Source organism: Betta splendens, chromosome 2 (genome assembly GCF_900634795.4).
Source record: "Betta splendens chromosome 2, fBetSpl5.4, whole genome shotgun sequence".
Lineage (NCBI taxonomy): Eukaryota > Metazoa > Chordata > Actinopteri > Anabantiformes > Osphronemidae > Betta > Betta splendens.
The window spans coordinates 9,954,876-9,980,534 of NC_040882.2; the positions used below are offsets into that span (position 1 = coordinate 9,954,876).

General features: G+C 44.9%; 1 protein-coding gene across 1 annotated transcript; it reads right to left on the reverse strand.

Annotated features, from left to right (window-relative positions):
- Positions 1–443: 443 nt before the first annotated feature.
- LOC114851343 (collagen alpha-1(XXVIII) chain-like) lies at positions 444–25,614 on the reverse strand. The gene is made up of 36 exons (XM_029143119.3): positions 25,358–25,614; positions 25,068–25,225; positions 22,879–23,453; positions 21,601–21,621; positions 21,459–21,521; positions 20,321–20,374; positions 20,196–20,240; positions 20,021–20,047; positions 19,652–19,696; positions 19,416–19,460; positions 18,932–18,985; positions 17,787–17,855; positions 17,616–17,684; positions 16,773–16,841; positions 12,733–12,801; positions 12,061–12,129; positions 11,160–11,228; positions 10,857–10,925; positions 10,699–10,770; positions 10,542–10,610; positions 10,363–10,434; positions 10,136–10,204; positions 9,522–9,590; positions 8,954–9,022; positions 7,989–8,057; positions 7,241–7,309; positions 4,939–5,007; positions 4,754–4,822; positions 4,593–4,673; positions 4,484–4,519; positions 4,368–4,404; positions 3,679–4,236; positions 2,987–3,234; positions 2,634–2,895; positions 1,493–1,687; positions 444–1,389 (listed from the first exon to the last, which is right to left on the reverse strand). The coding sequence occupies exons 2-36, from the start codon at positions 25,216–25,218 to the stop codon at positions 1,382–1,384; spliced, it is 3,684 nt and encodes a 1,227-aa protein (XP_028998952.1). The 5' UTR covers positions 25,219–25,225; positions 25,358–25,614; the 3' UTR covers positions 444–1,381.
- Between the last annotated feature and the right edge of the window lie 45 nt (positions 25,615–25,659).

A 25,659-nucleotide genomic window follows, 5' to 3' on the forward strand; every position in this document is an offset into this window, starting at 1 on the left:
GTCCAAAGTTTGCTTCATTTGTTGACACTTGCTAAGCGTCGTCCCAGTTGGTCTCTATCACACATGAGCCCGGAAGGCGCTAAAAACGGCAGCTTGAATAAGACCTACTCGTTCACTGCAACAGCTACAAAGCAGCACATGGACTGTGCTACATTCAGAGTCTAACGAGATATTTTGGTCCGATGATGAACGGTATTGCTAACTGTTACGAACGGCACAGCAACGTACTGATAGTCGGCCAAGGACACAGACGCCAGGAGCCTGTTGTAGCAGAGCTGCGACAAAAACACAGACCCACACAGGTTCTCTAAACACTGAAAATGTGCTTCTAGTAGGGAAAACTTTACTAGGCTCCGAGTCTGAAAGCAGCTTCTCCTGTTCACGTCCATTCAACACTATGCATGAAGGTGTTTCATGTGTACGAAGCACAGTCACAATGCCAATCTGGGGAATAACCTTTAATCAAGTACCATGAAAACAGCGATGAAAACGTCAAGCCCCATTAACTCACATTAACACGGCCCCCATGGACGTGATCCTTTACACATATTGGTTTAGATACAGTTTATTGAAAACCTTTGACTCTGTAAAAACAGTACAGTATGAAAGTTCAAAACAAGTACAGCAGGAAAACTCATGTAGACATGGTGTGTTATAAGCAGTAGAGGGCAGTGTGTGTGTGTGTGTGTGTGTGTGTGTGTGTGTGTGTGTGTGTGTGTGTGTGTGTGTGTGTGTGTGTGTGTGTGTGTCTATTTCCATATTAAGTTACTGTTCTAATGGTTAGTGCTAAATGGAACTATGTACACACAAAAATCACATTTCATTCACAAGATGTAAAAAAAACAACAACACCTAAATTCGAACAATTAGTCCATGATGTTACAGAGCATCAGTCATTTTCATACAATAACAAAACAATCTATATTTTATTGATATAAGTGAACTGAGGTTTCATCACTGCCACGTGTTATTGACAGAGTTACAGCGACTGCTGGAGTAAAGTACAGTTTGTCTTAATGGCATCCTGACTGAGAGACGTGAGCAGTGACCTGAGTTATTGAGGAAATCTTTTCCCCAAATCAACAGGCCGTGTGTGAAAAAATCCCTCCAGTGGCTATTGGAATGATTGGAGAAGTGGACCCACACTCATCTGTATTCCTGAGTAAAGGTGGCCCAGTATCTGAATGCTAATGTAAAAAACACTGGAGGTATTTATCAAACCTGGCTCCTTTTACGACAATTAGACAAAGGTGTTCTTAGGGGAGGGCAGAAAAAGCATAACGTGAGGAGCAGTGGTGCCTGAGATTCAAGCTAAAAGTGATGGCGATTAGCTGCCTCTCCTGTGGAGGATCCACAACAGATGTCGGGCAGACGACTCCACTCAGCGTCCTGGAAGAAGAGCACACGGAAAAGTCAGCACGTGAAGCGCTCGGAGGCCTCGGGCGAAACGAGGCGGCGCCCGAGACAGACAGGCGACGCGAATCAAACGCACCCGCGGGTCTGGCGAGCACGCACGTCCTCCGGCACTCCGCCTCCGTGTCGAAGCGGTTCCTGTTGCCGTTGCAGCCGCCGTACCAGAACTGCGCGCAGGCGTTGGCCTGCTTGTCGTAGTACCAGCGGATGCTGTAGTCCCGACACGTGCCCTGGTCCAGGACCAGCGCGCAGCGCGGGTCCAACGGGGCGGACTCTGCCGGATAAAGCGTTTCAAACGAGTCACAACCTAATCTCACCTCAGAGCAGCCGCTTCTGCCGTTTTACTCGGCGTAGAGCAAATTTTGTAAAATCATCCACAGTGCATCAGAAATAATTGGCCTCCCTGCTCCTCACTCGACCTCATTACAGAGACTGTCAATCACGGAGTGCTAATCATAACCCTGGAGCCGGGCCGCTGACACTTTAGCTGCAGACACAGGGACTGATTTTCTCACCACAGAACAGCTCTTGTCACTCAGAAAATGATCATTAAGGAAATTGGTTCCAGCCTCCTGATTCCCCAGTTTGTTTGCAGACAGTGCCCTCAACACTGCACTCTTCACTATTATTTCATTTCACTGATGTCCATTTTCCTATGAGGCAGTCTCTTGTTATTTCATTAGTAATTACATGTTCAAACATCAGGAACGCTCTTGTCTGATTGGCCTCTCCTGCTCTGGACATACATGTGATTAGTCATCTTGATGTGGATGAAGCTGATCATTGTGTTATAATTGTTTTGGAGCTCTACACAAGCTCAGGTCACCTTTGGCATATACAGGATTAGAGTGCAGGAGAATCCAATAACAAGGTGGGAGGGTCTAACGGGGCCTTCACACCTTTAGGCTTTAGTGCTCCTGTGATTTTTTTCCCTTCTCTTCTCTTGTTGATTACAAATGGTGAGGACAAAGTTGCACTAAAAAAACACAGCTGGACTTGATCTGAATCATTGAGAGAATCGAAAGCAACGAATAGGGTCTTTATAAATAGATTGCAATTTGTCTGTGTTCACCCTGATCCTGCTGCAGCGTAATGCACAGGCCAATGGGGAGCGAACTCATCAGCTGATTAGAACCAAACAATCCAACAGGTGACTTGGTGACATGGAAACATTGCAGTGATTGCAGTAAAAGTATCTGCGGTTACAGTGCGAACTGTACCTTTGGGAAGAGCCGGCCTCAGTGCAGGCACATTGGACACAGATACACCTGAGGAGAGCACTGTTATATTTGTAGAAGACGCCGACGATGACGACGACGACGATGATGATGATGATGATGATGATGATGATGAAGACGAGGAGGACCCTCGGCCGCGGGAGGACTCCTCTCTAGGAAGAGGGGCAGCCGTTGCGTGCGACGTGACGCGGTTGAACGTGTCCCCGCGTTCAGCTCCTCTGTTTGCTGTGTCAGCGCGTCCTCCCTGACAGTTAAAGAACCAACAAATGGGCTCAAACACTTGTTATGATCACCTGTGTGTAAACCGCGTGAAGTTAAAAGCTCCGGTTCTGTACGTGCGCTGTGCCGGATCCTTTGGCTCCGTGCTGGGTGGTCTCCACCCGTCCTCCTTGACCGGAGGTGCTGGTGCCGGTCTGCTGGTTGTGCAGCGCTTTGTCCGTCAGAGGCCGGTACCCGAGGCCCCCGAGAGCCGAGTTCCCGTTGAAGCCATTCCTGTGGCCGTTGTTCCCGTTAGTTATTCTGTTATATATCAGGTCTCCGTTCTCGTCCTCACAGAACTGACTGACCAGCTTGGACTCCAGGGCTGCGACGGGACGAAACACAAGCCACAGTCAGGATGGAGCTACACGGACTAACTTTGCTTTACCACCGAGGTGTGTGCTGCGCTGGCTGACCTTTACTGTGCTTCTTATGCTAATGCCTGAAACAACATAACTCCAACTGTTCACAGGCAACTCTACAAACCTGAGCATTTCCGAAACAGACTGTCTAGTGGAGTGTGAAAATAAAATCTGTACTAGAATAACGAGAATAAAGAATGATCAGTCATCATATTGTTTTTTATGCAATGTTAAAGTAATAATGCAATCGAAAAAATTTGCAAAAACATCTAAGAGTCTTAGATGTAAAGCCTGGAACAGAAGCTAGTTAGATATATGAATAAATAAAAGTATAAGGTGGATCGAACGTTAGCATTTCTAACCCCATGAATCAACTATCGATGACCACACTGAGCTGAGGCTCCTACCTGGCAGAGTGTTGAAGTCATCAATGAGGAACATGTGCTCGCTGTCGGGGTCGGAGGCGATCAGGTTGAGCTCTCTCAGGAACTCCGTCTGCGTCGGGTCCGACGTGTTGACGATCCCCAGAGCGAACATCTCGATGTTGGCAGCGTGAGCCTCTCGCACGGCGATGTCCAGCTTCACGGGCTCCCGCTTGTCCGTCTGCCCGTCCGTGATGACGATGGCCACCTTGCTGACGCCCGCGCGCGAGCTGTAGAAGGCCTCGTGCGTGGCCTTGCGTATGGCCGTGCCCGTGTGCGTGCCCTCGCCCATGTAGGGGATGTTCCTGATGGCCTGCTTGATGTCCTGCCTGGTGGCGTAGCGCGCCAGGTTGAACACCAGCCGCACCTCCAGGCTGTACAGCACCAGGCCGATCCTGGTGGCGTTGCGGCCCACCGTGACCCGGTCCACCAGCGCGTTGACGAAGTCCTTGATGATCTCGAAGTTCTCGGGGCCCACGCTCTCTGAGCTGTCAATGACGAACACCAGCTCCATGGGCCTCTCCTTGCACCGGATCCCGCATCCTGGAATCACATCGCATGGACACATGAGAACCGGGTTGAGTCTGTGGAACCCGATCCAGCGATTCGCAGATAAGACGAGGCGGCTGCTTGGAACCTGCTCGATCAATACATGTGAAATGAATATACGTTACCGCAGATCTCTTTGATCATTCGAATAATGTCCTCTCTCTGGAAAGAACAGACCAACAGTGTGAGAGCAGCAGTTAACAAAAGCGATGAAGAAGCAGAAAAGGGTGACATCACTCACAGTGAGGCCAGCTTCACCTTTGACACCAGGTTTGCCCTGTAATAAAAAGTCCATCAGAACCAAATACACTGAAACAGGGAACAATGTCGGGTTTTCAATAGTGACTCACAGACTGTCCTGGGATTCCGGGGTCTCCCATGTCTCCTTTAAATCCCTTCATCCCCCTCTCCCCCGCCGAGCCTCGATCCCCCTGACACACAACCAAAGGTCACCACTTGGAATGTACAATACATGGATTCAAGTCTCACGTTGACAAATAAAAAAACCCACTTTGGCTCCAGGAAATCCTTCTCCAGGAACCCCCCTGGGCCCCGTGACCCCCTGGGCCCCCTGCTCTCCCTGAATCAGACATAGAGTTCAGAGCTCAAACGCACACATGCAGTAGCAAAAAAAAATAACTAAACATCCGAATCAGTTCACAGCTTCTACAAGTACGACAACAGACCCTGTCCCACCTTCGGTCCTTGGACTCCTTGTCCTTGTGGCCCACTTGGTCCTGGCGGGCCCGGTCGTCCAGGATTCCCCTGAAAAGCACGTCTATTAAAATGCATTCAAAAACTATTCAAAGAATTTTAAGAGTAAACAAAATGTATATCATAAATGTATGTGGAGAGGAGCAGAAGATGAGTAGAGCTTTTCTGTGATGTTGTGTTAGGTATGTGAAGCACCAAATCTAAAGCGTGCTTTTCCGCGTCGGGCCTCGACTCTGGGGACAGGACGCTGACCTGTCCCAGTCGACCTGAGAGCTCTGGCCTGGTTCACAACCCGCAGCGGATCAGTAATGTGCTTCATCCCAGAACAGCAGGTTTTAAAAGCCCCAAATGAATGCGTTTCTCTCCAGCAGCCATGAGCTGAATCATCTTACACAGAACTTTATCACTGAGACTCTACTTGTTTTCCTTTGTTCTGCCGTTCAATATTCTTGGAACTTTGTTAATCTATTTCAATGTTTACAGTATGTACATGTTTCAGCTTCAACTCAATTTTATCTTTATTTAATCCAGAGATTAAATAAAGATAGAGATAGCGAGATAGAGATTAAATCTAATCTCTTTTTAATCTCTATCTCTATGTACCTTATTCATCCAAACCATCGACTACTGAAACTACATTTAAATGTATTATTTTCTTTAACAATTGCCTCTGATTGTGCCCAGAGGAAAAGTGAAGCAGAGTAGTTGGACCTTTGCTACTTTGTAATTTTGTGCTCTTGACAAACACTTTTTCAGCCATTGTCTCCTCCAGATATATTTTTAAGCTTTTCTTTTTCCATACATTTGTACATCTATATAAACACCCACAAAAGGTGACAAACTAACGCTCACAGCAGCTGTTAACACCAGATCTTCACTTCAACATAAGCAGGAACCAAAACCTAAAATGAAGTGTTTATCTGCTATGAGCTTCATGCCCTAAGGTTAGTTATTGGGGCTTGACCCGTACTCTGTGTCCAGACAGCTAAACGTTTGTTTAATGGATTAATAAGCTTTTCATTTTATATCAACTATTTTAGGGGGGCATGTTGAGACAGAAAAGAAGAAGTGGAAACCGATGCGTGTCTGAGCTTTCTATTGGAGCAGGTGATTCATCTGTAACACGTAACTGTCCTGTCTGTCAGAATTTAAGGGCATCTAACAGTTGGCAATGTTCCACAGCAGTGACAGCATCTCAGTCCTGGCTGATTACCCTGTACGAAGCTGTGTTTAATGGAAGGAGGGAGCTGCAGTGACTAAAAGCTCCTCCAACTGGAATACGAGGACGTAAACACTGTCAAACTTTAATGTGTCGTCTGTGTGTTGTTAATTAACCGCATCAACTGCTCGGTTTGTGTGGAGACCCAGTCAAGGGAAACACAAACCCCGGGGTTTCCCCTGGATCTGGCTGTGGAAATAGACTACACACTGTATTTCATTGTTTTCATGATGTCATGGTTGGATGAAATAAAGGTTTCCCAATGTGAGAAACGCTCTGCAATGTTCAAAATCCAATCAAGGACCATGTGATAGTGAGTAATCCAGCTTGACCAGAAGCAGAATGAATGTGAAATCAAATACTTATTCATTCGTCTCCTTTTTTTTGGTTCAGCATTATTCTTTTTTTATAGTGAGACACAGATTTCTGATACCACCATTTTCTCAACATGAATAGGGTTTGAAGTCTGCCAATGTAATCAGCGATCTCATTTTTCCCTGCTTGACAGCTCTACTCAGCTCAATTAAATCTCGCCGGCCGCCACGAGAGTGTGACAGGGCTTGTACCTGCAGAGACACTGGTCTGGAGCCTGCAGGGAATCTGAATGTGATATTTCAGGACATGGGTGTTGCTTCAGTTAGGCCTGTTAGGCCAAGTGCTTCTCATCAGACACGTATGTCTGTGGAGATTTGCACACTGCATCAATGTGTCAGAGTGCTGTGGGGAAAATGATGATAAATACCCCGAACAAATGAACTGGCAGCCTTTGAATAAAAGGCCCCTGTGGTGGGCATGTTCACACACAAGATGAAGCAGTCTTTTTTCAGCCCGAAACTCTCTTACTAGAGCTTAGACACAATTCTTCAGAGAATATGACTCAATTGCAACCATCTGGTTTCATGTCAAACAATTACAGCAGGCTCCCTGCATAAGTAAACACATTAGAATGCTGTCCTTAAATGGTGTTTGCAGAAACAGGAAAGAAAGGCGGATTTTAGGCGCTAAAAGTCAGAAAAAGTTAGAAAGCTAGTGCAACATCTGGAGAAATGTCAAGCTGTGAAGTACCGGGGGTCCTTGGAGGCCTTCGCCCGGGGGTCCTGGTAAACCAGGTAAGCCTCGGAAACCAATATCTCCCTGCAAGGAAGAAGATGAAGATGTATGTACAGTCAGTTCATCAAATGAATGGGCTTCTGCGCCCAGTGTGGCTCCTTAAACAAACAGATCTTGGATTCCTGTACAGCGCAGTGCCTCAAACACAGATTCACTGACAGCAGCAGCTGTCATGATGTTTGCAGTGCGTGAGATTACGTTAGTCTTTATGTGAATAAAATGTGTGCAACATTGCACAGGCGTAGCTCATGTTTACCAAGTGTTACACATTATGCAGAGGTCATATGCAACTTTTGCTGACAGATATTGAAAACATTCATTTTACACTTTTACACTCACTGCATGCACATGGTTCATTCTGCAGACTCTGACCACACAGAATACAGCGACTGTTGAGGCTGTTGTGTTCTGAGGTTTTAGTATTCTGTCTTTATACACAGGCTGTTGTGCAATGAATACAGATGTAACAAAGGGGACATGGCTACAAAGATGAGTGAGGAGCACGGGGACTGGATTTACATTATATACACAGATCCAGAGCATATTTAATGGGATGAAAACATTTAGAACCCGGTGCAAAATTATTTGATGTTTTATAATTAATGGTGAAATGCTGGAAAAGTGAAAAGCAAAACCAGGCTGATGTGTCAAAACATGAATGAATTCAGCTCTATCTTTGCTTCCATCTTCTTCTCTCCCTCACCTTTGGTCCGGGGATGCCCAGTCCTTCTTGGCCAGGTTCTCCCGGAAGTCCAGGCAAACCAGGAAGGCCCTAAATGACACGAAGCCAGGAAGAGAGAGACACACGTTAAAATGAGGTAAACACATTGACAGCTTTCTTCTGATCTGATCGTGGCCAACACTGTGTCACATAACTGCAAAAAACTAGACACCAACATCCCGTAAACATTCATTATTGCTCAGAAGAAGGCGCAAATCGCTAATCACTTAGCCTTAGAGGTGTGAATAGGTGCCATGTGAATCACCTCAGCAGGCTTATCTCACCAATAATGATAGAACATGATGATGATGATGATGATGATGATGACGAGTACGTCACCTTAATCTGGTTATAGGTAGGGTTTAAGAATGTTTTGTGTGAACTACAGTACACCTAATACTACACCAGGAGAGATTTTTTGAAGATTCTGGTGACTACGTAGAACTGGGACTAGTAGAGCTAGTGAAGCAATGTCCGAGATGATTCAAAGTGGATTTGGAGTGAACCCTTCGAGTATTTGGATCAGGCGAGATGTTGTAGCGGCACACAGCATGTTGCAGAATGGTGCTGCCGTCACGGGGCCCAGCAGATTTATGACGGCACGGCCTGATACCCGCTGCAGGACTTGGTGATAGGTCAGAGCATTTATCATGAACACCAGGCTTTTGTCGGAACGCTTACACATGTGGCACATTTAGCTCCGGAGTGATAATTTTAGGGGACAGACGTGAGCATGGTATTGATTGTCTTCCTCTTGTCCAAAGGTCAAAGCATGTGTTTAAATCTCTTCCTCGATGACCACGTATCCTAACTAGCCTGTAAGTAAATTCTGTCCTCTCTATGAACTGAATCACACGTATGCCAAAGACAAATGGATGGAGCAGAAGATTTAATGGATACTGATTCACGACATGGATTCTCAGATTTACGAGTGGAGTGTTCCTCACCGTGGGACCAGGGTATCCATCTCCTTTGGGACCAAATGGGCCTGCGGGGCCTGGGTCTCCTCGGTCGCCCTTTAGCAGAGAGAAAGACACATAATCAATAATTCACTCAAGCAAAGGAAGTTAAGTGACTTGAAGATGTGTGGATGTACAGTAAATGGAGACATCTGGTCTGTTGCGTGGTTCGGCTCTGCAAGCATTGCTCATTACACCGCAACAGCTGGAAGGTTCCAACTACAAAAACATGCTCCAACATTTTATTGGTTAAAATGTAATCCCTGATTTTAATTTTAAACAAATGCTGGAGCAAAGGGCAGCGGGATGTGATGTAGCTGTATGTTTTCCTTCCAGTTTTTGACGTGTTGTGATCTTTCCGGAGGCAGGGACCTGATGAAAGCGGCCAGACCTGCCTCTCATTACACTCGCTTGATAATTAATCAACACAGGCTGCTCAGTTGTGACAGCGTGCTTGCACTTGTTTATTGCAAATCTAATTTCTAATGTGTTTCCACCAGCAGACTGCCAGGACAGTACGCACTGCGGCTTTCAAAGGGGCGGTTCATTCTGTCACCTTTGGACCAGGAAGTCCGTAGCCCGTCTCCCCGACTGGACCAGGAGGACCATTTGGACCAGCATCACCCTAAAAGACAATTCAGGTTTCCTCACCTTTACATATTTACATAGGTACATACAGTAAGAGTTCTTAACAAACACTAGACTGTTTCACATTCAAGCTTTAGCATTTACCTGTAATAAGCAAACTTTGTAATGTTGACGTTTACAAAATGTGTACTGTACGTTTAACATCTTACTTCTGTTACTACAGAACAATTTCTAAATATCCAATGTATATTATTTTTGATAACCTGATGATTAAACTGCAGAATTTGCTTCGGTGGGAGTGCTGCACCCCAAAGTGTGACAGGATAGAGCAGCGTCGACACACTGAGCAAGCAACAGGTCACTAAACACCGCCTTTACTTCCTATGGTGAGTATACTACCATTGATGACAGTACTATACCAACTACTGAAATATGATACTAGTACTATGAGGCACTCGATTCAGAACAGCTTGCTCAGAATTTCATCAACTAAGAGAAAAAAAATTTTAACAGTTAGTTGTTTTACTGTATGAACATGTGCACAGTTGGTAATGTCAGTGTAGTAAAAGTGAAAACTCTCACCTTGGGTCCCACCATGAAACGACCTGGTGGACCTGGAGGACCTGATCTGCCTTGTGTCCCAGGTTCTCCCTGATGATGATTAATGGAAACCAAACTGTCAAAGTCATTATGCATGTTTTCATGCCTCACATTTACAAAAAGGAAAGGCCAGAACACTAAATACAACAACTCAACACAAAAATGTTAAATTATGTAGTAACTAATGATGTTGTGTGTGACCTGCTCACCTTTGGTCCAGAAGGCCCAGCGATGCCAGGTGGCCCAGTCAGCCCTCTTATTCCTCTTTGGCCTTGGTCACCCTTAAAGGTCACATTGAGAACAAGGTTAATAACCTGGCTGCTGTGGCTTCCCCTATTACTCGCAGCATGCTTGAGTAAAAATTGGTTGTGAAGATATATGTATTTACTTTTTCACCCTGGGTACCAATTCCAGCTGCCCCCTCTGGCCCCCTTAGACCTACAGCCCCCAGTTCACCCTACAGAGTCACAGACGTTTGATTAGTGGACTTGGGCTTGATTTTGTAGTGAATAGATGTAGATCCAGTAGACGGCGACTTAGACAACCTTCTGTCCAGGGGCTCCATCCTCTCCTGGCAGCCCTGGCAAACCTGACATGCCTGGTGATCCCGGCTCACCCTGACAACAGGTTCATTACAGTGAGTCAGCGTGCTGGTCAGAACACTGTAAATCTTCAGATCACTGAGTTTTGTGTGAGTGTTTACTTTAGCACCAGGCTCTCCAGCTCCTCTCTCTCCTGGGGCACCAATCTCACCAGGCAGTCCTTGGTCTCCCTGTACAGGTCAGCATGACAACATCACATTCCTTTTTCTGTCATTATTACGTTTATTCAGAGTTGGTGGAGATTTATGATACAACAGGAAACACGATGGTAGGAGATTCTACAAAGGTCTTGCAGCTGGACTCAAACTTCGCAGTTATGACTTGCACAGTAAATATTCAGCGACCAGTTTGCTCCAGGCCCATCTAATTTGATATGAGCAAACATTGTATGGGTGAGTGCAGACCTTAGGTCCGGTCAAGCCTTCTCCTGGTGGGCCTCTGCCTCCTGGTGGCCCCCTTGGTCCTTCTACACCCTGTGTGAATAAATAGATGCAGTAACAAAATGAGTAGTGAATAAATGACTAAGGGGCTAAAGTTACTGTTTAGTGGCAACGTATGAACACAAAACAGCAGACCCTGTACCTCTGGAGCATTATAGCTATTATTTATTGAATGTGAAGCACACATTCAATAAATAATAGGTTCAGTGGATTTAAACGTGTTATGGTTTGCTCACTAGTCCACACACTTTCAGAAGCTGCACTTTTAGAGGCTCGTTCATGAGTCACCTTGGCGTCCGGTGATTAAAAACCTACGGGTACTGTAGATCTCAGTGATCGCGTATGTGAGCAGTGGACTAAAACCACGTTTTGACAGTAATTATCTTGAATTTTAATATCAGGGAAGTGATCTTTGACTTCGCAGGGAGCGGAAAACAGCCTCCAGCTGTTGGTCCAAAACACTAATTGTTATGCAACCGTACGCATCCTGCAGTTTAATTATGACAGCTAACTAGTCAGTCTGACCTTATACTGCACACGTTATCTGTTCTAATTCAACTACGCTTCATTTTGCATATATATGTTGCATGTAGGGTCATTAATTAGCAGCTTGAACAGTCTACCAGCCCTGTGAGCCTGTGCTTGGCCATAACACTGGTACTGTGGGGTAAATGCCACCATCCAAATGCTAACACACTGTTTAAGGGTTAGAACGTTCAATTATTAATCAATAACAAACAACAATGGTGAAAAGGGTTGTTAAATAAAGCACAGCTCTCCACAGTAATACATGTTGCATTGTTAGACTATGTAGAAATATGTTAATACGATAAGTATAGTCGTTATTTATAAATTCAGTACTTGCCTTCTCTCCCTGTATTCCTAATCCTGGGAGGCCGAGGGGCCCTGGAAGACCCGGAGGTCCAAAATCCCCCTAAAGGTGCAGATAAGGAAGAAGGTTAATGGTGCTAACATGATGCAATTGTTGACAGTACAGTGTATGACACCTAATTGGCAAGTGGAGCCCAGCTGTTAAAAGCTGATTTGCAAAAAGGTCTTTGTCTCAGCAGCTAGCGTTAGCTAGCGTTTGCTCCCGTACATCTTCGGACTGTTTTCTGGGGGAACCATTCGCGCCCATTCCTAAAAGTTGAGGCCATCTTCTAGCGAGAATTATCTCCGAGTTTTCTAGTCATGTCCTTGTCGACATCGCTGAACTACAAAACCGACAGCGGAGATGTGTAAAAACATCCTGAAAGGTTCGGAGAATATCTCGATGACCTCATCTGAGCGCACCGGCCCAATGTTGCCTTCCCCACATTCATCAGCCCAAACCACCAGGCCGCTCTCCTCCTACACTGTTCCAGCTTTTACCTTGATTCATCACCTGCAGACGGTGACCTCCTGTATAACAGCACACTGAATGGATTCAATAGTGACTCTGTCAACTCTTGGCCTTCTTTGCAGCAGGACCCTGGCTTCATGGCTGTGTGAAGTCTTTTCAGACAGGTGTCTTATTTACAGCCTCTCTGTACTCTACCTTGTCTCCTTTGATTCCAGCGCCTGGCTGTCCTCTGAGCCCCCGCGGCCCCTCCAAGCCCCGCTCTCCCTGTCAAGACAGACAGAAGTTATTGCATTTTGCCTCTTGAAAAAAAAAACTTAATATGTGAGAATAATGAAGAGTAAATAAAGCAGCCATGCAGCAGATCGCAGCTGCACAAATGGGGGAAACCAGCCCGATATGCAAATAACAGCAAATTGCCAAAGTGAACTGAGACTTCACTGACCTATTAGTGGAGCTGCACTGACAGCTTTTATAGGGAAATGATGAATTGTGTGGCTTTAAGATGCAAAGCAGAGCTGGGAACATGCATTTCCATTATTTAGCACGAACCCCTGTGCTGTCTGTTTTTCATTTTGAGTAGTTAAGTTGTTTTTTAAGGACATATTCCACAGAAACTATCCTCTCACCAAGTTCGAACTAATAACCAACAATAAAACAAGAAAAGCCCTGTCATACAGAGCTGCAGGACGGGTCTGTCTGAAACAGGTGAGCCAACAAGAAAAAACTATTTAACATCAAGTACAAATCATTTAATACAGATACACATTGAAAATATATTCTAAGCCATTTACATTTCAACAAAAAATATCAACATCTTAATTTATTAGAAAGATTTTGTCTGTCACATAACAGAAAGTAATTTTAGGACTGAAGCTTTAATTACTCACCTTAAGTAATTTTTATTTAAGACCTGAATGCTAAATCCATTCACATGATTTTTTTATACAATTGTTGTCCTGCAGCTTTAACCATTTAAATCAGGGGTGTCCAAACTTTTTTCATCAAGTGCCATACTGTATGTGGTCAAATACACAATACTCACTGAAGATTAGAGCAGATATTCAGCATGCACGTCAGTTAGGAACGGTTGACACACACTGTGATAGACTGCTCGTAATCAAATTATCTTTACCGGTGGATGATACAGTTCAACTGCATCATCTCCACTCTCCTGCGCGTTGGCGCTCAACAAAGAGGCCGTTCCTTTGCGCCTGACATACAGTAACTGGCAGTAGCTCCATCTATTGTAACTCCACACAACTTGTCCTATCTTGTCAATTGCATTTTGACAATACTTTGTTTCTTCGGTGTTGTCCTTTTCAGTGTACTGCGGCAATTTTTTTTTATTTGTAGAAGAACTTCCTTTATCAACTCAGTAGCTACACTTACAGTTCTGGTATATTTGTGGAATTTGCTGTGGACCAATTAAAAGTGGAACGCCGGCCACAGGTGGCCCGCTGGCCGTAGTTTGGAAACCTGATTTAAATCAATTTATTAGTTCATGCTTTAAAGTTTGGGGACTTGTTGCAGGGTGCAGATGTTCGGATCTGACATGCTCAGGGCTTAAACACAAACCAATTACTGATTAAAGGTGATTAATACTCATGGATCTCATTGCATGCATGACTTTGTGCAGATGTGTTATTGCCTTGACATTACACGCTTTGTGTGTCGAAGTGTTTTCATGTTAGAGAGCTCTTCTGGTTACTCAAAGCCTACCACAGAACCATATTTGCATATTCATTTGTGAAGAGTAAACAGCATAATGGACGAAAATATGATTCAAGGCACGGGATTTTGTCTCAAAACGTCTCTGGAAGGGATCTATGTGTAGCGACAACAGTACGCAGGAGTAGAACTACGCTGAAGGATTAGGGAAGTAATCTGAACTGACAGTGGGTACAATGAAAATAGTTCAGCATAACGTCTAGCTGCGTATGACTCCGCAGAGAAGTCTATTCTCTCCTGGGAAGATTTCCCTCTGGCCCAAGGTCATCCAAGGACAACACAAATACACAGTCTGACACGGACGCACATTGATTAGCATAATAAAGCCTCATTTACATATCGGCTTTGAAAAGTTTAGAGGCGTCGTCATACTGTAAATACGATCCCTCACTCTGGCACCGGAGCCGAGGTTTTAATGATGTGAAAGAGAGGGCGAGCTTGTCGGGACGCGTCGTGCGAGGAGCGCCGCCTTGGAACAAGAACGCCATCTGTGAGTCCACGCTCAGAGCTCCCGTGGAGGCGGCCCAGGGGCTCGTCTCCAGCGGGGACACACCTCCCCGCGCTCGTGGGGCAACGGAGAATGATCGCGCTTAATTAAATTTTGCGTTTATCCAAACAACCAAAAGGGCTACGTCGGGTTTTACACCTCGCACACGTTTCATAGCAACATTTTGCCGATGTTAAAAATAACATTTGCAATTAAAATGATGCAGATTTGAAGTGTTGACTATGTTATCGAGCTGAAATGACTTTTTGTTTCAAAATATCTCGGCGTTAAATTGACTCAGATATTTCGGGTCATTAATTAGGAAAAAGATGTGTTTAAAGCCTGTGTCACAGCAACCTGACGCACACTGTGTTAAACACCAGCAGCATGTTTAAATAAAAGATAAAACCCATCATTATAGAGGGCTCTGGCTACACACTGTGTCTTATGATGGCGTTTTAATGATTATTATTAAGGACGAGGCCAAAACAATCACATCAAGACAATGAAATCAGCACTGATTTATTCATGGTGACCTGATTTTAGCCTCCACTGTTTTTTTAATATGTATTTTATATTCCTGCACTCAGACCTTCCTCCTCATGATAAAGAACTCTGACTGCATCATGATCTGTAGCAAGCATTGTATTTACTGTGTAGCACGAGAAATCAGCAGATGTCACCCTTGACCTTTTGTTACTTAGGCACCTAGACAGAATCCAGGGTAGTGGTTGACCTACATAAACAAAGCACAGGTCTCATCTTTGGGAGGCAAGGAACTATGGAAAAACCATCTTCATTTTACAATATGTGATAACAAACTGAATGAGAACTCGAAGTTTATCTAGTTGGGTGCGACCACTTCCCTAAATGTAATGTTCTTACCAGGAAAACTAGACCCCTTCTCTAGAGTGAACACTTTCACAGAAGCTCAGGTCAAATCTACTGGAGGATGCTTCAGAGGATGTCAGATGCATTGTGGTATTAGACCTGGGGTGTCAAACTGATGCCATTGAGGGCCGTTTCCTACTGATCACCTTGACCAGGGGTGTTCAGTCAATGACAAGCTGGAAAAGCCAACTGACACACCTGATCAAGGTAATCAGAGTTAGAACTAGAGAACCAGCAGCTTTATTAGACCAATCACAGACTGTCCTGCAGGCCCAAATTTTTTATACTGGACAGATCTATAACTGGACCTGGCGCCTGTAAAACCCTACAGCAAGTAAAAGCAGTGGCCATGAGGCCTTGAAGTGTCTCTAGGCTTAAAAAAACCTTGACTTTCTTGATTTATTTGAGAGTTGCACATGTTCAAAATACATATGAAACATTTCATAAAACCTGGTGGTTTATTGTTCAGCTGAAGTTGCTCATCCAACAGTTAAAGTAAACCTTAGACAGGTTAAGACTCAGACTCAGGTCTCTGTTACTGCCACCATATGTCATCTGTGGATTTTACAATAGAAACTGCACCTCAGGTCTCAGCCCTGTACTCGTTTGCACTGGTGTAGGTGTGCATCCCATGTGGGATGGAAGCAATATGTGCGTGTGTGTGCGTATCCGCGCATGCTGAGGAGACGCAGATGCGGCAGCGGACTCATTCTTTCCTTCCTCTCTGAGTCACTCTCGCTGTCATGGCTCGAGGTGTCCTGGCTATTTTCCTCCATTATCTGTGCTCGGCGCCGACACGCTCGCATGTCCTCTAGTGAGGATGATCAATAGGCCAGATCCTATCATGAGGTAATGGCAGCCGCGCCGCACCGCTGTGTGGGAATTTATGGAACTTCTGCGTTGTGTTCTCATCTCTCATCTCATAACCGTACACAGCGTTGATTCCCAGTCACGACGCCCTGGGAACTGGGGCCCAGACGCGGCCTTTGCGCAGGTCAGTGGGAGGGGTGGGTGAAATGAGAATGAACGCATGGAAATGGGGTCAAGAAGGTTCACAGCTTTTAAGTGGCTCGAGCAACGTGAGACCCACGAAGCATGTGAGACATAAAAGACAAGAACACTAACTCACCTTTGGTCCAGGAAGACCTTCTCCGATCGGTCCTCTCTCTCCTTGGACTCCCTGTGGTCCTTGGGGCCCCTGAGTAAAACAATACGACGTAAATGACCAGCAGAGGCAAACAAAGGATGACCTCTATAAATAATTTATTGTTCACTACACCTTGATGTGAACAGAGATTCTTCAACCTTCCCAGAGCAACCGTATACAGGCCCGTCAGGTTCTTACATTAACAAAAATGCACTGCACGCATCAATAAAGGCTTTGCTCAATTACAGTGTTATGATGTGGGAGATTTTCAGTTGCAGCGCTGTCAGGTAAATCTGATCAAACTGCATCCACATAAAGCTTTGTCATTGCTTTACTCTTTTATAAATATATTAAATAAAAGGCAGAGAAGACGCCACTTAGCCCATGTTAACGCCAGCAGCAAGCTTGATCAGACCACTCAGATGTTTTGTTCAGGTCTAAGCAAGTCTTCCTGTGGCTGACTAATGATTCCATTATGCATTCTGTTCTTGTTCAAACATTTTCAATTATTTACCTCAGCGTGTTGTGCCAGTTAGATGTTAAGTCATCTGCTTAATTTGAACGTACATATATATACTATATACATTATGGTTTACACCTCTGCCTGGCTAATCACTGACTTGTCACAATAACCTCTAGTCTACAACATGATGATGTATGAGAGTTCCATTTAGCATTAACATTAGAAACTTCAGCCAGACTTCTGACCTAGAAGAGTCCTACATTTGCTAAACTCATGTGCATGTCCTAATTTTCGGAGGGGCAACATAATAATACAAATACACCTAACACACTGAAAATGCCCGAGTCCTGTGTCTTACTCACTGGCAATCCAGGCTCGCCAACTCCCGGAGGACCGAGAGGCCCCGGTTGCCCCTGGAAACCAACATCACCCTGTGCAGGAAAAAAGAGCAAGCGTAGTGCGACACGGCGCGACACAGGTTGGGATCCTGACAGTAATAGCTTCATTTTTCAGAACAATAGAGCAGGTTTTACCTTGGGTCCTGGAAGGCCGATCCCTGTTTCCCCTTGGATTCCAGGTGGCCCGGGAAGTCCCCTCTCTCCCTAAAAATGACAGGTGGGTTCATAAACTACTGCCAACATTGTTTACTCTGATTACACAGACACACACACACACACACACACACACACACACACACACACACACACACACACACACACACACACACACACAGCTTTCCCTTCCTCTAATAATAAGCTATTTACAAGGGGTTGAGACAAGTACGATGGGGTTCCTTCATTCCTTTAGTGGTAAAGAATGCAATTATTTAGTCAGAAGCAGTAAATCAGCAGCAGGAGGGCACATGACAGGCATGAAGAGAGAATGCAAATGCTGGTGGGTGCATACCGGCACCTTTTTTTGCTTCCCTTGCTCTTTTAGGCAAGTTAGGGCGATGTTTAAAGCCAGACATTAGTCTGCCTTTCAGGTGATATAGGTTGACAGCCAGACGATCAACATGAACATTCTTCCAAAATAATTAAGGAGGGAACACTTGGTGGGGAGTGTGGGCTACTGGGAGAATTAGCAGCTATAACATGGGAGAGAGGACCTGAAAGCTATGAACAGACAAATAGGTTGACAAGGTAATAACAGATGAGCTACTACAAGAGGAGGCTTAAATATTCCAGTGTTGGTGGATCATGTGTCGCCTCACATGATCTGTTCTTGGGCGTAAATAGCAAATGTCAAGTAGGTTTGTGATGAATTGCTTTAATCTAAATACATTTTCACGGCTTCAAACGTCCCTGTTATGTTCACATTTTGTTGTTTTTAAAAACGTGCAGCAACCCATTACATCTTTAACCCCTGTTCACTCACAGGCACCAGGTTCATTCATATTCCTGGTGCTCACGAATGCGGTGCCGTGGACGCATTTTGTACAGCCACAAAAGTGCCTGAATTCAAACCAGGCTCAAACAGATGTCTCCAACCTAAAAACAATATCCTAGAAAGACGCGCAAGGTCTGAGTCACTGTTTCACCTGGAAATGGTGCATTTGTAGAAGAGAAAGACAGACTGGCCTCTGGTCAACAGCGTATTTATTCATTCATATGAAGGTAAAAACAGGCCTCAGATCTCAGAGAATTTGTTCAAATATATCAATCAGGGAAGTACTTACTTTTTTACCCATCATCCCTTCAGGTCCGATATCACCCGGTGGACCAGGCAAACCCTAATATAACATAATGGTGTTATTCACTGGGTGAAACAGGGCAACTTTGAAAGGACAAATAGCTGGAGTGTCTGTTTGCTACAGCAGAGGGATGTAGCGGACATGCATTTACTGTAATGGTGTGCAGTAATGTTACAAACAAGTTGGTCATGAGCAACATCTCTCAGCTACACCTTTTGTCTGGTCTGACCAAGTATCAGGATGCTGACATCTGGAGCTTTACAGCATCAGTCTCTTTTATAATACACAGTAGTGATGCCAAGCATGCTAACAAACATTTTACAGGGTCCACAGCTGGCAGACCCACAAAACCTTTGTAAAGATTATGTTGCTGAACAAGACATGGAGCTTTTCATAAAGCTGTTATTAATAACTCAACAGCCCTCTGTATGAATGACGCTTAGCAGACAGGTAGAAATGTAGACTTTACCTGAAGTCCACGATTTCCACTGGGACCAGTAGTACCTTCAGGACCCTGGAGAAGTATGAAACAAGCATTAAAGGAAAATATTATCCCATAACAGTCAACATTTTGGGACGGAATTCAGTGAGATTACCATAAAACATGACTTCATGTTGGTAAATTAACCACATTTTACTCAAATTAAACAAGACAGTCGTCCAGTTGTGTTTAGCAATAAAACTGTAAGCAGAAGGTTCTCTCACTCTGTCTCCCTTTATTCCAGGTGTGCCACACTCCCCCCTCTCTCCCTGTAAAAACATCAAAAGACTCTTAGGATTTTGTCATTTCATCCATTTACATACTTACAATAAAAATGTCACAGATTCCTCATAAAAAGTAGTACTGAACTTATAATATAGGAAAACATGGGAAAATGTAAAAGTAAGCACAGACCAGCTTGTGATTATACACAAATGAAAATGAGACTCGAGCCACTGATATTGTCTGTGTGCTTCATTTTACATGTTTGTGAAACATAATTTGTCGCTTTCTGCTACTGTTGCAGATTTTCCTCCCGCGTGCTCTGACAAACCACAGGGGCATAGTGAGAAACAATAGCATCCATACGGTACCTTCTCTCCTTTGTATCCCGGTTTTCCCTGTGTGTGCAAAACATGTCTCATTAAGTAAGGATAAGATAAGGAACACCCAAACACACCATAGAACAAAACTTGGATGATGGAAATCAACTTAAAAGCTTTGCTGCTCTACGGTTAATGTTAAAAGGGAGATTGAGGAAGTTCTGACCTCTGCTCCTTCTCGACCTGGAAGTCCACTCAGTCCACTTTCACCCTAAAGACAAGGATCGTCATGTTAAAAAGGTTGAACGCGTTGATTGATATTTCATAAACTGATGAATCAGCAGACAGCACCTTCTGGCCTTTTAGGCCGGGGCTTCCATCTTCTCCAGGACGGCCCTTCTTGCCCTAAGAAAGTAAATTTGAAGAGCAACATTATTTATTTATTTATTATTTTATATTTTTATAAGACAGCTGGAGCAATTTTAGAGATAGTTAGTTGTGCAGCATCAATTTGTGTTTTGACAAGTCCTGCCTTTTTGTATGTTAGAGGAAACACATTGTATCGTCTGCATAGTTTCATATCCCACGTTCCAGAAGTGTTTAGGCCCAGATGTGCGTGCACATGTTTCCTTGTCAACGATGGCCTAATAAACATTACCTCAGGATCCACCACTGTGGTAAACCTTAAAAAGGCCAGACGGCAGCTTCTGGCCAAAGCCCCATCAAATGGTGGAGAGATTAAAGTGTGGAAAAAATAGGAAACGCAGAAGAGATGGTGACACAGAGCGCCACCTCATTTGTCAAACACAGTTGGTCCTGGTTTTCATCTTCCTATTGTTTGATGCTGTGCGTGCGTGTCTGTGTGCGTGCACGGCCTCTGGCACTGAGCTCCTGCCGCCCCTGATGTGAAGCAGCTTTTGTTGCGAGCATTCTGTTTAAGAAGGTAATTACGCCGCTTTGATCCGGTGAAAATACATCAAAGCAAAACCGCGGCGTCTAATTGTTGCTGACCTTTTCCATGTAACAATAAAAAAAATAATCATGTCGCGGCTTTGGCAGCTGAAGAAGTTCAGTCCATCCTCTGAACACGCGTCCTCGGACAAACCAAGAGGCCGCGCTGCTCTGAAGACGCGACTCTACCAATTTCCCATGTAAATATCTGTTTAGGCCTGTTCTCAATAAGCCGTTAGAGGAATGTGAAGCATTTGCGTTTTCTCTCACTGCTGCTGGGGAAACAAGCTCGTAATCACATGATTTACTAAACCCGCCCCAAAACCATGCAATTAAGTCGTCGAGTGGCATCAGCTGCTGCAAAGCTTTCAAGGTTACGAAGTCCATCAATCATCAGTGTTTTCAGAGAAGAAAGATAAAAATTAACAAATAAATAAATACCTTATTAAGATACTAGTGATTAGCTACTCATTACTGAGTTAATATTAACTAGCTGTACATATAGATATTGGTGCCTGTGTAGCAGGAGGGTACTTACAGGAGGGCCGCTGGGTCCCCTCTCACCCTTGTCACACACACACTGGCTCTGGGCCAAAGGACACTTGAAACACACAAACGAGGGAAGAGTTAGAGGCCGCGCATCGAGACGTGAGCAGACGGACAGATTCTCCGATACTCACCCCTTCATCTGCCAGGGCCGTCTGTGGAGAGAGGAACAAAACTGTGTCAGGAGCCCGTTCCTTTAAGTCCATATGGTTCATATTCATCTCTACTTTTCCATCAGATCTAAGCCAACAGTCTTTCAGCACGTGCCTAATTAAAAAGTGTCAGACTGAAGCAACACTCAGACTTCGTCATTTGGTGACACACCGTGGCCTCGTTCGACTCCTTTCACCTGATTCCTCAGATGGTCTAACACAGTGCAGACGCATCTTCCAGAGGCCTGACATTTACTTTGGAGTTTGTGTTCGACCCTGACAGCTCCCTGAACACAAACCACATGCACTGATCAGTACAGGGCCTGGCTGTGTTTCCACTGTGGGGGGGGGGTCAGAAGACAACAGGGTCCCTGGCTGCTCTTAGACAAAGAAACGCTGGAGTCGAACGCTGTGACTAAAGATGAAAGGCGCGTTCTCTGCTGGGACAGAGGCACTTGCTTATGATATACAGCTGCTCTCTGCACAGGGCAATGAGATAAAAGTCTGAGTGGAGCGGCTGCTGGGCTCCTGCCTTGCAGCAGAGCGCAGGCTGTCAGGTTCAATGCTCTCAGAGCCTCGGCGCTTGTTCTCAGTAAAGTTTTCCTTTATTGTCGTTGCACGCGCCCCACCTGCGACAACGGCATTCGAGGAACGGCTTGAGCGCTGTGTGTTCGTGCTCCCGCCGCACCACATTCCCCCGCAGACCGTTCTAACGCTGAGCATATGTCCCGTCCGTGTCTGCAGGGTGCCGCTGTGCCGCACATGCTGTTATTGTCTTAGCGGAACTGTACCGTCGGTTTATGAACATCACCCCCAATTATTCGAGTCGAGCTGATTTCAGACTGAACGCCAGACTGGGTCTGTCTCTCGCAGCGATGACACGGCTGATCACGGTTGATCGGTTACTATGGCAGCAGGTAGCAGGTGTACATCATGGATGCAATAAGCCAAGAAATTAAAGCGGTGGGTAGTGTGAAAGACTGTACACTGGAAGTGCTCAGTGGGTCTCACAGGGAAGTCAAAGACGCTAACATTTTATGCATTTGGCTTCCATCTGTTTGCATAATGGATGTTTAAAGCTTCCATCTGTCGCACAATAACGCTGCAAATGTCGGCTTCTTGGAAATGAACAAACATGAGAGCGTTTAACTGTGCAGGTGTGTTCTTTGACTTCACAAGTGCAGTTTTTACCTTACAATGTCAAGAAGCTGCCTTCATCATTATGCCAAGTACATTGCAAGTGAGTTTACGTATACGCACAATTTCCTTGATGACTTTTTCCACGATGCCCCGGTCCTGCAGGTTGTGGAGGTAGCGGTTGGCTGGGGGGCTAGCGATCAGGCGCAACTGCGCTATGTTGGTCGGCTCGTTGGCTTCGGGCGTGATGCCTATGGTGAAGAAGCGGACGCCCTGGTTCTTGGCATCAGCCACAGCTGAGAATATGTCCGGGTTCCTGGGGTGTGAGATGCCGTCGAAGAGCAGAACGGCCACCTTGATGGTGCTGGGCTCCGACTCCTCCAGGTAGATGCGGGTGAGGTTGGTGATGGCGTAGGTGGTGTACGTGCCATGGCCGATGTACGCGAGTGTAGCGGCCTGGGCCTTGAAGTTGTCGGTGCCCTTCCACTGTTTGAAGGTCTGCTCTATGATGACATGGCTGCTGTACTGAAGGAGAGCGGCGCGGTAGCTGAGCCCCTGGCCCGTCTGCAGGCGGAGGCCCTGCAGCCTGTCCACGACGTCTAGGACGAAGGTCTTCTCCTGGGCATGGTTGTCCTTGGCGCTCTCTGAGCTGTCGATGAGGAAGGCCAGCTCCAAGCTGCAGTCTTCATCAATGAGTGCTGCCAAGAAGGAGGAAGAAGTCATTTATTAGCTCACAGTAAGAATTGAGTAGCTGTTTCATTAGATGGTTGAACTGATATCAGTCTTGTTTGTATACGCTACATATGCAACTGGTCATTTAACAGAATTGTTGGAAATGGGAAAACCACTGTGGCTCTGTCTGAACAATAAATAATTATGGAGGTTTATTTGGTGTTGATTGTGTTACTTTTGTGCTAAATCTGAAGGCGGGGCCAGCAGCAGCTTAGCTCCCTGTTGTAAGGCTTCAGATGCCGTGTGCTGTAAATGTAATTTAGATGGATAACATTGACCATTTTGCCATCACACATAATAACCCAACCAAGAAATTAGTTGGAAGGACAAGCATCTCTGCAGCGCCCCATCAATCACCCTTTATGGTACGGTGGCTACACGCTGCATAAAAAGCACATGACAGTTTACTTGGATTTTCTGAACTAAATTTAAAGGAAAGAATTAAACTCCATGGGCAAAGCTCCAGGCTCTGATCATCACCTGCACTGATGCTTGGTCCTTGGGTGAGGCAGCCGAAGCCCGACATTATAACCTACAGAACACCTGTCAACAGACCTAAAGGCAGCAGCTGACAGCCCCTTGCAAAGATTTGACTCCAGATCCAGATGTACAAAGCTTGTAGAAACTTCCCCAGGAGGACTTCAGGGCATAACTGTTACCTTGTCCTCCACTAAAGACTTAAAAAAACATTAATATAGTGCTATATTTAAAATACAATAGTTAGTCAGATTTCGTAAGAGTTGATCAAAATAATTAAATGTATATGAGTATCAAAGTTTTGTTTTTTCATAGAGCACTAATGTACAAATTGATGATGTTAGACTCTAAGGTTAATTTTCCATTTTCTGCTGCAGTAATAGCTGCTCTCCATTTTTTCATCCGTTCATGTTTTGCCTACAGACTCTTCTCAGTCTTCTCATCCAATTTTTTCCCACAAAAGCAGAAAGATTCATTTGGTTTCCTGCAGAAATACCATTCAGTACTTTCAGTCTAATACAAAGTTTAAACAGATCATAGCTAAACTGATATTGTGGGCCATGGAGACTTTTCTGTGGCCCCTTCATAGGGGTTAAAGGTGATTTATTGACCATTTAGACTGTGCAGGCTGATGCCTTTACAGGAAAACTATGATAAGTTCATGAATGTGTCACATAATTTCGAAAATAAAAATAACTTGCAGCAGCAACCTTCAGCAATAGAATGAGGTCACAGATCTAATATAGTCTGAGGATAAATCACATTAATCTTGGGGGAAATGTTTCACACAGAGAATGTGCCTGGGGAAACGGGATTCTGAGCGAGTAGAACATTTGGGTAACGGAGCACTGAACAGTCGCACAGGAGATGGATGCTTCTGAAAGGCCTGAGATATACGATCAATCCAAGCGGGGCCTCCTCCAGCGACATCCTGGTTGAGTATCAAGTTCAGTTTTCTCACCTGTGGCAGCACCTTCACATAATGTGCCACCTGTGCTAATTCCATCACACTTTTCAAAATAAGTGCATTCGTATAGAACCAATGCTGACTCTATGGTTGCTCAGGTAACATAGTAAAATTAATGGATCTACATTAGACTTACATTTGTCATTTTTGGGTATGGAATTAGAGGGATACAGTTTGTTCTTCTTACTGGTGGACACCACCTCCTCCTCATAGTCTTCCTCATAGTCCTGTGCACAAAGACCCTGAAGTCCCCACAGCAGAAGGAGCCAGTGCAGTGAGGGGACCATGACTTCACTGGGAGATGAAGACAAACCAAAGGTGGATTTAAAAAAAGGCGGATGCTTAGCGTCTTAATACCCTTCAATAGACCTGCACACGCTCAGAGAACAAGCTTTAACAAGCAGGCGTCAAGCATGCATAACTTACAGTGCAGCTGTATCAGGTCTACAGCTTGATCAGCCCTGTAGTCCTCCAACAGAGAAGAAATTCAGAGTGCAAATAGAGAAAAAGACAGATTTTTCATCCAGGGTTAGTTTGGTCCCATGTCCTGAGCATCAGATTTTCCTCTCTCACTGCAAGTCTCTAAAAACCATGTCATGGCAGAAGTGCATGGCTCAAAGTTTGAACTCTACTCTGACTCTCGTGAGACTCCAGTTTGAAACACTCAGAATGTGAATGTGCAGAAATCCAGCCCTTTTTAACTATCACTCCCCTTTTTTGCAGAGAGG

Coding starts and splice junctions, on each gene's coding strand:
- LOC114851343 (XM_029143119.3), bottom strand. CDS start 25,218: ATGGTCCCCTCACTGCACTGGCTCCTTCTGCTGTGGGGACTTCAGGGT. Junction 7,310..7,988: donor TGGGCATCCCCGGACCAAAG/GTGAGGGAGAGA, acceptor TCTTCCTTGCAG/GGAGATATTGGTTTCCGAGG. Junction 3,235..3,678: donor TGACTTCAACACTCTGCCAG/GTAGGAGCCTCA, acceptor GTCCCGTCGCAG/CCCTGGAGTCCAAGCTGGTC.